The sequence below is a fragment of the Ceratotherium simum genome, chromosome 21, assembly GCF_057802395.1.
Source record: "Ceratotherium simum simum isolate JZ-2026a chromosome 21, ASM5780239v1, whole genome shotgun sequence".
Taxonomy (NCBI): domain Eukaryota; kingdom Metazoa; phylum Chordata; class Mammalia; order Perissodactyla; family Rhinocerotidae; genus Ceratotherium; species Ceratotherium simum.
In genome coordinates this window covers 1,787,093-1,799,254 of record NC_141920.1, presented here as the reverse complement: position 1 = coordinate 1,799,254, position 12,162 = coordinate 1,787,093, and the positions used below count along the sequence as shown (strand labels likewise).

Genomic DNA, 12,162 nt, shown 5'->3' with positions numbered 1-12,162 from the left:
GCAGGGGCGGACCCCGCCACACTCACAGTTGACACAGGTGGCAAGCTTGCCCTCCTCTCGCACAGAGACCTGCCCGCTCACACTAGTGGGCCCACGGTTGACGTATCGGAAGACCAGCCGGAAGAGGTCAGGGGAGGTCACGTTCAGCCTCGCCACGATCCTGGGCTGTGGTGGAGTGCGGAAAATCGGGGTCACCCCTCCTTGGCCATTCCCAGCCCGGTCCTGGGACCTCAGGGGCCTGCCCACCCACTCTGCCAACTGCCCTGGGAACTTCAAGCCGAGCCCCAGGTTGGGGCAGCACCACACGCACCTGAATGGGTGTCATTTGCGCGTAGCCCCTCCAGCTGAAGTTCTCGAACTCCAGGGGGTTGAAGCCCAAGCGCACGGCGTGGCCCTCGGGCGTGGCCGCCTCCTCCAGCTCCAGGCGCAGGTGGTGCAGGTCGGGGAGGTAGTGGTCCTGCGCTGGCCTAGCACGGCAGGGGTGGGCAGGGGTGGTCAGAGGTGGCCGCCATCCTGGCTGGGCGGGGCAGGCCCTGGCCCTGCACTGCCCACCATGGTCCCCAGGGAGCAGCCCAGTGGACAAGCTGCCACCCCCAGGCCCCGTCCCCTGCCTCGTCAGGGTGGGGGCACCCACTCGCTGCAGGTGAGGCCCTGGGTGTTGGGGCGGCACCGGCAGGCACCCGTCCTCGGTTCACAGCCCTGGCCCAGCGCACCGCCAACGTCGCACCGGCAGCCTGCAGTGGGAGGGAGCGAGGTCAACGCTGCCCAGCCCCCACCTTGCCTCGGTGCTCCTCCCACAGCCCGCGTCAGGACCCTGCTCTGGCCTCACAGACAGGCCCCTGGGGCTCCATCCACCCTCTGTCGAGAGCAACAGGGGCTGAGAAGCCAGCTTTGATCTACCACTGGGGGCTGCCTGGGGCTCTGAACACTGGAGGTTCTGAGTCCAGGCTCAGGGGCAAGGGCACTGGGATTGATTAGTGATGTCTGCCAGGGGTGCGGGTTGGAGAGGAGGAGGATTGAGGGCAGAAATTGTGCCTCATCTCTCCCATGCCCAGCACGGGCCTGGCCAGGCATCCAGAAGCAGCTCCATGAGTGCCAGTCCCATATCTGGGCCTCCCCGTGCCCAGGCCCCGGCCAGGGTCCTCACCCCATCTGCCCCATCCTGGGCCTCAGCCTCCTCCGCGACGTGGCCTGAGGGCTGACTAAGCAAGCACTTACTGCGGCAGCCGAAGTAGTCAGCCTGGTCCAGCCCGAAGAAGCCGTCTTTGCAGGCTGCGCAGGTCTGGCCGCACACATGGGGCTTGCAAAAGCAATGGCCACTGCCCTAGAGACCAAGGGAGAAGGTGGGACCAAGCAGGGGTGGGGTCCTGACGCGCCTGTCCCCACAGCCCCCAGCACCTGGGCCCTCAGACTCACCAGCTGGCACTCAGCAACTCCACCCAACGTGCCCCTGAGGTCACAGCTACAGCCTGGGGGAGGGGCAGAGGGAGCCTGAGAGTAGGGGAGGGGAGGAAGGCCTGGACTCCATCCCCGCCCAGGACTCCATGGGGCCAGCCCTCTCCTCCCTGCCCCCCTAGGCTTCTCCCCCAGCACCCCAATCCCCACTCCAGGCACACTCACGGGTGCAGCCTTCAGGGTTGCTGGGACTCAGCCCCCAGAACCCAGGTTTACAGCGATCACAGCTTGGCCCCTCCACGTGAGCCCGGCATGTACAGGGGGCCTGTGCCAGGGAGAAGATGAGACTGAGGGTCAGAACGGGTCCCTGCCCTCTTGCTCATAACCCTCAGCCCTGGAGCCCTGCCCCTGCCCCATCTCTGGCATGCCCCTGGAGCGGGGACAGAGGACTACTGGGGAGGAGATGGGCCCTGAGGCTGCTGTGACAACCAAGCAGCAGGGAGAAGCGATGGTCTCACTGGGCCCGCTCCCCCCCACCCCCACCCCGTGAGGGCTGACCAGGGCTTACCTCAGGAAGGGTGCGATCGGCCGGGGCCAGGCCGGCAGGGTGGCAGGAGCCAGCTGTGGAGACACCCGGGCCACGGTCATTCCTCAGTCACTGACCCCAATGGCCAAGGGCTTCCCCAGGCCCGGCCAGGACACACGCCTTCCATGCACGCGAACAAACGTGAAAAGATGTGCCTCTGTGCTGTGGTCCCCGCAGCCATGAGGGCACGTGCAGCCCCCCAGAGCACAGGTTGTCAACATGCAACAAGCACACACAGCACGTAAACATATGTATGAACAAGCACCGTGTGAACAGCCACGCAAGCATACGTGTGCACAAAGCACGTGAGCACACATGGATACACACATAGCACATGAACACGCGTGAAAAAGCACCGTGTGAACAGCCAAGCAAGTATATGTGTGCACAAAGCATGTGAGCACACATGGATACACGCACAGCACATGAACACATGCAAGTGAACGTGCACATCCAAGAACATCCACATGAAGATGTGCGTGGACACTCACACGGCACACGAATGCACACACACACAGAGCACGTGGACATTCACAGGGACATGGCACATGAAGAATCACGTGAGCACACATGGGGGCATGCAGGGCATGTGAGCAGTCACGGGAACACTCAGCACATGAAGGCACACAGCATGTGAACAACACACACAGCACAGGACACACACACTGTGCCAGCCTCACCTTCGCAGTAGGGGAAGTTGTAGGCACCAGGCACACACATGTCACACCGCAGCCCCGTCACGTGGGGCCGGCAGCTGCACTGCCCGCTGCGAGGGTCGCAGGCCGCGTGCAGGGAGCCATCGGCGGAGCAGTGGCAGGCTGGGGGAGGAGGATGGGGTGTGGGCACATGGTGGGGACGAACCCGCCCACCCTGCCTCCCACACGGGCACTCACGGGCACAGTCAGGGAAGCCATGGAAGCCGGGGCTGCACTCCTGGCAGGTGGCACCTGTGTAGCCAGGGCGGCAGCGGCACACCCCGCCCGTCCCGCAGAGCTGGTCCAGGGTACCCCGGGGGTCACAGGTACAGGCTGCAGCGGACAGGGGGTCAGGCTCTGGGCACCTGCGGGTGGTCCTCCTGTCCCACTTGGGCCCCACCCCAGCCCTCTGCTCACCTTGGCAGTTGGGGTAGCCGTGGTAGCCGGGGCGGCAGCGGTCACAGTGAGGGCCATCAAACTCAGGTCGGCACAGGCAGTGGCCAGCCTCATCGCAGCCCTCGGGGAGGGTCCCTGCAGGGCTGCAGCCGCACACTGAGGAGTGAAGAGGTGCACAGGGGGCCCTGAGCTGGGCAGGCCATGCCGGGGCCTCATACCCACCTGTGCCCACAGGGGGAGGCCTCACTCACACTGGCAGAGTGGGAAGTGGAAGTAGCCAGGGGCACAGCGGTCACACGCAGCCCCCTCAAAGCCTGCCCGGCACTTGCACTGGCCTGAGTCATGGTCACAGTCACCATCCACCACTCCGGGGCTGGAACACTGGCATGCTGCAGGGAGGGGTGGCATGCTTGGTCAGAGAGGGGTCAGGCTCCCAGTGTCCATGCAAGGACGGGGACAGGGCTGGACTCACGTTGGCAGCCTGGGCCGTAGAACCCTGGGGCGCAGAGCTCGCAGTGGCTGCCCTGGAAGTTGGGTTTGCACACGCAGCGCCCCACCCGCGGGTCCTTCCGGCAGGCGTTGCCCTGGGTCCCGGCGGCACTGCAGTCACAGTCTGAAAGGTGGGGGGCGGGAGGGGAGTCGCAGATGCCCTCCCTGCCAGAAAACCTCCCTTCTCCACAAACTCATTTCCTTACACCTACACTGTATTCGCACAAAACTGAAAGACAATAAAAATCCCAAGAAGGGAAAGCCGACATTTTGGGAAAACAGTGGTGTGCGTGAAATCAGGACAACTGTAAACACATCTGATTAGTTGTTTATAACGCTGATACCAAGTCAACTGCAGGCGTTAACACAACCAGAGAAAACGTAAAAACAAAACACAAGGTGAAAAGAAAATTCTAGTCTTTACAAATAATTCTGGGGGTTGGGAAGAAGAAAAAGTGTGCTAAGTATCTTAACCTATGCATGAAAACAAGGTCATAAATACTATTTAATTTTTGTTACTGATAGAATATAATGACTAGATATTTATCAAAAATGTAAGAGTAGCCATGGGCTTGACTAGAAGATAGAAACAGAACTTGCAAACCCTCTGAGAAGGAAACGCAAACCAACCAACCAAAGCACGTTTTGTTGCTCAATTCAGCAACAGGCAGGAAAGGAGAAATGTAAGCAGACAGGGAGAAACAATACAATAAGGGCAGGAGCAAGCCCAACTGACAGTGGCCACAGTCTCTGTGCCAGGCCATCTCCTTTCAAGAGATAAAACCCAAAGGTGTCAGTTTCACTCTAAACGGAAAATCCAGAAATTATCAGGCTACCAAATCTGACCATGATGCAGTAAAACTAGGACTAAACCATCAAAAAAAAGGACAGAAAGGAAATCTAACCACCTGGAATGACAAGCACTCTTCTAAATAACTCAAGTTGAAAGGAAAATGGAAACTGAAGTGATATACTGTTTAGAAAAGAACAATAGTGACAACTCAGCATATCAACCTTATGGGGTCCACCTAGCCAAAGCTGCACTCTGAGGCAAATTAATAGCTTTAACTCAGCATTTCTCAATGTCAGCACCACTGACATTCTGGGCTAGATAACTCTTTATTGTGGGGGTGGGGGCTGTCCTGTGCACTGTAGGATGTTTAGCAGCATCCCTGACCCCTACCCACTAGATGCCGGTGGCACCCCCAAGTTATAACAACCAAAAATGTCTCTAGACATTTTCCTGTGGATCAAAATCATCCCTGGTTGAGAACCAATGCTTTAAACCTTTTGGTTGCTAATTGAGACTGAAAATAAAAAGCAATTGAAGAAGCTATAAAAACAGTAATAAATCAAAAGAAAGCAGAGAAAGGCAAATACCATATGATCTCACTTATATGCGGAATCTAAAAATAAAACCAAGAAACAAGCTCGTGGATACAGAGAACAGATTGGTGATTGCCAGAGGCGGGGGGTCGGGGTGGGTGAAATGGATGAAGGGGGTCAAAAGGTACAAACTTCCAGTTATAAATAAGTCCTGAGGATGTAATGTACAGCATGGTGGCTAGAGTAAAGAATAACGTATTCCATGACTGGAAGTTACTATGAGAGTAGATTTTAAAAGATCTCATCGCAAGAAAAAAAATTCTGTAACTACGTAAGGTGATGGATGTTAACTAGACTTATTGTGGTGATCATTTCACAACATATACAAATATCAAATCATTATATTGTACCCCTGAAACTAATATAATGTTGTATGTCAACTTTACCTCAATAAAAAGAAAGTATATAGAAGGAATTAAAGATTTTAGTTCAGATTTTTCTATACTAGGAAGTAAAATCTTTCTCCCAAACTTAACAAAGAAAAAACCCCAGCGAATCTTATCAATATAACCTTAAGCTATACTTTGAGAACACCAATAATTCAACAGTCTTCTGTTAGGTCTAATGAAGGAAGAAAAGAAAAGAAAGAAAGAAAATAAAAATAGACAATAATGATAACAAAAGGAAATTTAAAAGTCATGATGGAATGCTGTGTGTAACTTTATGCCAATAATTTTTTTTTTTGAGGAAGATTGGCCCTGCGCTAACATTTGTTGCCAATCTTCCTCTTTTTCTTTTTTCTCCCCAAAGCCCCAGTACATAGTTGTGTATCATAGTTGTAGAGTTGTAGCTCTTCTATGTGGGACGCTGCCTCAGCATGGCTTGATGAGAGGTGAGTAGGTCCGCACCCAGGATCCGAACTGGTGAACCCCAGGCCGCCGAAGCAGAACGCATGAAATTAACCGCTACGCCACTGGGCTGGCCCCATATGCCAATACATTTCAAAATCCAAATGACATATACTATTTGCAGATGACATGATTTTATATATAGAAAACCCTAAAGAATCCACCAAAAATCTATTAGAAATAATAAACAAATACAGTAAAGTTGCAGGATACAAAATCAACATACAAAAATCAGTTGCATTTCTGTACACTAACAACGAAGCAGCAGAAAGAGAAATTAAGAATACCATCCCATTTACAATTGCAACAAAAAGAATAAAATACCTAGGAATAAACTTAACCAAAGAGGTGAAAGATCTGTACACCGAAAACTATAAAACATTTCTGAAAGAAATTGAAGAAGACACAAAGAAATGGAAAGATATTCCGTGCTCTTGGATTGGAAGAATTAACATAGTTAAGATGTCCATACTTCCTAAAGCCATCTATAGATTCAATGCAATCCCTATCAAAGTTCCAACAACATTTTTCACAGAAATAGAACAAAGAATCCTAAAATTTATATGGAACAACAAAAGACCTCGAATAGCTAAAGGAATCCTAAGAAAAAAGAACAAAGCTGGAGGTATCACACTCCCTGATTTCAAAATATACTACAAAGCTGTAGTAACCAAAACAGCACGGTACTGGCACAAAAACAGACACACAGATCAATGGAATAGAATCGAAAGCCCAGAAATAAACCCACACATCTATGGACAGCTAATATTTGACAAAGGAGCCAAGAACATACAATGGGGAAAAGAAAGTCTCTTCAACAAATGGTGTTGGGAAAACTGGATAGCCACATGCAAAAAAATGAAAGTAGACCCTTACCTTACACCATACACAAAAATTAACTCCAAATGGATTAAAGACTTGAATGTAAGACCTGAAACTGTGAAACTTCTAGAAGAAAACATAGGCAGTACGCTCTTCGACATCAGTCTTAGCAACATCTTCTCAAACACCACGTCTGACCGGGCAAGAGAAACAATAGAAAAAATAAACAAATGGGACTACATCAAACTAAAAGGCTTCTGCACAGCAAAGGAAACCATCAACAAAACGAAAAGACAACCTAACAATTGGGAGAAGATATTTGCAAACCATACTTCTGATAAGGGCTTAATCTCCAAAATATATAAACAACTCATGCATCTTACCAACAAAAAAACTACCAACCCAATTAAAAAATGGGCAAAGGACCTGAACAGACATTTCTCCAAAGAAGATATACAGATGGCCAACAGACACATGAAAAGATGTTCAAAATCATTAACTATCAGGGAAATGCAAATCAAAACTACAATGAGATATCACCTGACGCCCGTCAGAATGCCTATAATTAACAAGACAGGAAACAACATGTGTTGGAGAGGATGTGGAGAGAAGGGAACTCTCATACACTGCTGGTGGGAGTGCAAACTGGTGCAGCCACTATGGAAAACAGTATGGAGATTCCTCAAAAAATCAAGGATAGAACTACCATATGATCCAGCCATCCCACTGCTGGGTATTTACCCAAAGAACTTGAAAACACCAATGCGTAAAGATACATGCACCCCTGTGTTCATTGCAGCGTTATTCACAATAGCCAAGACTTGGAAGCAACCTAAGTGCCCATCAAGGGACGAATGGATAAAGAAGCTGTGGTATATATACACAATGGAATACTACTCAGCCATAAGAAACAATGAAATCCAGCCATTTGTGACATCATGGATGGACATTGAGGGTATAATGCAAAGTGAAATAAGTCAGAGGGAGAAGGTCAAATACCGCATGATTTCCTTCATTAAGTAGTAGATAATAACAACAATAAACAAACACATAGGGACAGAGATTGGATTGGTGGTTACCAGAGGGGAAGGGGGGAGGGAGGAGGGTGAAAGGAATAATTCGGTACATGTGTGTGGTGATGGGTTGTAATTAGTATTTTGGTGGTGAACATGATGTAATCTACGCAGAAATAGAAGTACAATGATGTACACCTGAAATTTTTACAATGTTATAAACCAATGTTACTGCAATAAAATAAAAAAAATAAAAAAAATAAAGAATACAATCCAATTTGCAACTGTAACAAAAAGAATAAAATATCTAGGAATAAATTTAACCAAGGAGGTGAAAGACCTGTACACTGAAAACGATAAAAAAAATTGTTGAAAGAAATCAAAGAAGACACAAAGAAATGGAAAGATATTCCATGCTCATGGATTGAAAGAATTAACAGCTTAAAATGTCCATACTTCCTAAAGCAATCTACAGATTCAATATAATCCCTATCAGAGTCCAATGACATTTTTCACGGAAATGTAACAAAGAATTCTAAAATTTACATGGAACCACCAAAGACCCCATATAGCCAAAGCAGTCCTGAGAAAAAAGAACAAAGCTAGAAGCATCACACTCCCTGATTTCTAAATATACTACCAGGGTGGCCTACGCACTGCTCACCAAGCCATGCTGAGGTGGCATCCCACATAGAAGAGCTACAACTCTACAACTATGATATACAACTATGTACTGGGGCTTTGGGGAGAAAAAAAGAAAAAGAGGAAGACTGGCAACAGATTTTTGATAAAAGAGCCAAGAACATACAATGGAGAAAGGAAAGTCTCTTCAATAAACGAACGGTGTTGGGAAAACTGGACAGCCACATACAAAAGAATGAAAGTAGACCATTATTTTACACCATACACAAAAATTAACTCAAAATGGATTAAAGACTTGAATGTAAGACCTGAAATCATAAAACTCCTAGAAAAAAACGTAGGCAGTATGCTCTTTGACATCGGCTTTAGCACTATCTTTTTGAATACCATGTCTCCCTCAGGCAAGGGACAGAAAAGAAAAAATAAACAAATACGACTGCATCAAACTAAAAAGCTTCTGCATGGCAAAGGAAACCATGAACAAAATGAAAAGACAACCTAACAATTGGGAGAAGAGATTTGCAAATCATATATCTGATAAGGGGCTAATATCCAAAATATACAAAGAACTCATACAACTCAACAACAAAAAACCAAACAACTTGATCAAAAATGGGCAGAGGATATGAACATTTTTCCAAAGAAAATATACAGATGGCCAACAGGCACATGGAAAGATGTTCAACAGCACTAATTATTAGGGAAATGCAAATCAAAACTACAATGAGATATCACCTCACACCCGTCAGAATGGCTATGATTATGGGCCGGCCCCGTGGCTTAGCGGTTGAGTGCGCGCGCTCCGCTACTGGCGGCCCGGGTTCGGATCCCGGGCGCGCACCGACGCACCGCTTCTCCGGCCATGTTGAGGCCGCGTCCTACATACAGCAACTAGAAGGATGCGCAACTATGACATACCACTATCTGCTGGGGCTTTGGGGACAAAAAAAGGAGGATTGGCAATGGATGTTAGCTCAGAGCTGGTCTTCCTCAGCAAAAAGAGGAGGATTAGCATGGATGTTAGCTCAGGGCTGATCTTCCTCACACACAAAAAAAAGAATGGCTGGGTCATGGTAACTTCAAAAAAAAAAAAAAAAAAGAATGGCTATGATTAAAAAGATAAGACAGGGGCCAGCCTGGTGGTGTAGCGGTTAAGTTCACGTGTTCCGCTTCTCAGCCTGGGGTTCACAGGTTTGGATCCTGGGCATGGACCTACTCACCGCTCAACAAGCCATGCTGGGGTGGCATCCCACACAGAACTAGAAGGATCTACAACTAGGATATATAACTGTGTACTGGCGCTTTGGGGAGAAAAAAGAAAAAAAGAGGAAGATTGGCAACAGATGTTAGCTCAGGGCCAATCTTCCTCAAAAAAAAAAAAAAAGACATAACAAGTGTTGGAGAGGATGTGGAGAGAAGGGAACGCTCATATACTGCTGGTGGGAGTGAAAACTGGTGTAGCCACTATGGAAAACAGTATGGAGATGGCTCAAAAATTAAAAATAGAAATACCTTATGATCCAGCTATTCTACTTTGGGTATTTATCCAAAGAATACAAAAACACTAATTCGAAAAGATATATGCACCCCTATGTTCACTGCAGCATTATTCACAATAGCCAAGACTTGGAAACAATCGAAGTGTCCATCAACGGATTAATGGATAAAGATGTGATATATGTATACAAAGGAATACTACTCAGTCATAAGAAATAAGACGAAATCTTGCCATTTGCAACCACATGGATGGACCTTGAGGGTATTACGCTAAGCAAAATAAGTCAGACGGAGAAAGCCAGATATCATATGACTTCACTCATATATGGAAGATGAACACACACACACATAGACACAGAGAACAGATGGGTGACGACCAGAGGGGAAGGAGGTGGGGGGAGGGTGAAAGGGGTAAAGGGGCACATGTGTATGGTGACGGATGGAAACTAGCCTTTTGGTGGTGAACACGATGCAGTCTATACAGAAGTTGAAATATAATGACGTACACCTGAAATTTATATAATGTTATAAACCAATATGAAAAAAAGAAAAAAAAGTTAGACCTTAAAAAAAAATCCAAATGACAGAAACAATTTGCTAAGAAAATATAAATAATCAAAACTGACTTAAGATGAGGTAGAAAACTAATAGACACAATAACCATAGAAGAAATGAAAACCATCATCGAAGATCTCCATTGAAAAACAGGTAGCAGGACCAGATGGTTTGATGAGTTCTATCAAACTTTTAAGAAATTGACAATTCCTGTGGTTTTTAAACTGATCTGGAGCATAAAAAAGTATGGATCACTTTCCAAGTATTTTACAAGGTGAATTACAAAACCAAAACAAGATGGCACACACAAAAAACAAACAAGAAAGCTTTCAACCAGTCTCACTCACGATTATAGACACAAAACATTTATGTTCCATGCTGGGCCAACATCAGGAAAGACATTAATAGAATTCATTGTACAATTCAGATTGAAAGTGAAATTCTGCGACGTCATAGGCAATTATTGAGTGCTTACCATGGGCCCGTGGGGACAGGAGGGGTTTTCAACGGTTTACACCAGGGGTTGGCAAACTACAGTCCAAGGGCTCCTCCGCCTGGTGTGTAAATAAAGTTTTACTGGAACACGGCCATGCCCATTCATATACACATGGTCCATGGCTGCTTTCAAGCTATGACATACAACAGCAGAGTTGAAGAGTTACGACAGACCACACGGCCCTCAAAGCCTAAAACATTTACCGTCTGGCCCTTTTCAGAAATAGCTTGCCAACCCCTGGTTTACACCGTTGACAAAAAACTAAACATTTAAAGGCAAAAAGAAAACTGTCAAAAATCCGACAACCATGAGAACAGCTGGGTTTAGGGACCGCACTCTAAACATGACTGAGTCTGAGACCAAGAACAATGTCAACAGATCCACCTGAAGTTGAAAACACCAGCACATGAAAATAAAGCTTCCTAAAAAAGGGGGGGGGGGGGGGGCGGGGGCAGCCAGGTGGTGTAGTGTTTAAGTTGGGCACACTCCACTTTGGTGGCCCAGGTTCATGGGTTTGGATTCTGGTCATGGACCTACACCACTCATAAAGCGGTGCTGTGGCAGCATCCCACACACAGAATAGAGGAAGACTGGCACACGTGTTAGCTCAGGCCCAATCTTCCTCACCAAAAAAAAAAAAAAAAAAAAAGGCAAGTGACCCATTGGGAGAAAAACCAACTTGTGAGGAATGGATAACATAGTTAACATGGCAAGAGTTCACACCAATGAACAAGGAGAAGAAGATTCAATCTTACAAAAAATCAAAGAAATATAGCTGAAAACAATGAAACACCAAATGCAATCTAATCTCCGACACCACCAATTATAAAGCACATCATTTTATATCCTGTTACGAAAGGCAAACACCTGCCAATCAGACTATGACATGCCACCAACCAAAAGAGGCATCCCAATTCCAGAAGTACAGAAAACGGAGAAATGCGTCCCTGAATTGATGAGGTTTTTAGCCAATCCAGCTGACAATAATAAATGTTGCTACTAGTGACGACAATGACTTGATTGATGCGTGTGAATGCTGCTAACGCGACTCTACGCTGGTAGACTATTTTATTTTAAGGGTGCAACTTGGCAAGCTACAGCCAAAAATGTCCCAAAACGTGCACGTCTAGCCTGGGCAGAACCTTCTAGGAAACTGTCCTGCGGAAATAATTAAGCATTTATGGAAAGCTTTAGCTGCAAGGATGTTTATCGTAGCACTATTTAAAAAAAATCTGGAAAGAACCTAAACTTCCAACAATTGGGGGTTGGTTAAGTATCGGCTACATCTGTCTGTGTAACCTAGACCGCGAAGTGACCTGTTTACAGGATTGTGGTGGGTGGA

The 12,162-nt window shown here is 47.2% G+C and overlaps 1 protein-coding gene across 3 annotated transcripts in view; it reads right to left on the bottom strand.

Moving 5' to 3' along the window:
* LAMA5 (laminin subunit alpha 5) overlaps positions 1–12,162 on the bottom strand; it is a 59,249-nt gene that overhangs the window by 23,754 nt on the left and 23,333 nt on the right. For 2 of the 3 annotated variants that reach the window (XM_087445020.1, XM_004430521.3), the window contains exons 12-23: positions 3,545–3,685; positions 3,324–3,461; positions 3,094–3,228; positions 2,875–3,009; positions 2,662–2,799; positions 1,964–2,016; positions 1,621–1,720; positions 1,417–1,469; positions 1,219–1,324; positions 635–734; positions 311–467; positions 27–165 (exon numbers count right to left, since the gene is read on the bottom strand). In XM_087445020.1, coding sequence (XP_087301146.1) covers positions 27–165; positions 311–467; positions 635–734; positions 1,219–1,324; positions 1,417–1,469; positions 1,621–1,720; positions 1,964–2,016; positions 2,662–2,799; positions 2,875–3,009; positions 3,094–3,228; positions 3,324–3,461; positions 3,545–3,685 — 1,395 coding nt within the window. The remainder of the gene's footprint in view (positions 1–26; positions 166–310; positions 468–634; positions 735–1,218; positions 1,325–1,416; positions 1,470–1,620; positions 1,721–1,963; positions 2,017–2,661; positions 2,800–2,874; positions 3,010–3,093; positions 3,229–3,323; positions 3,462–3,544; positions 3,686–12,162) is intronic. The other variant, XM_087445021.1, reaches the window with a different exon arrangement.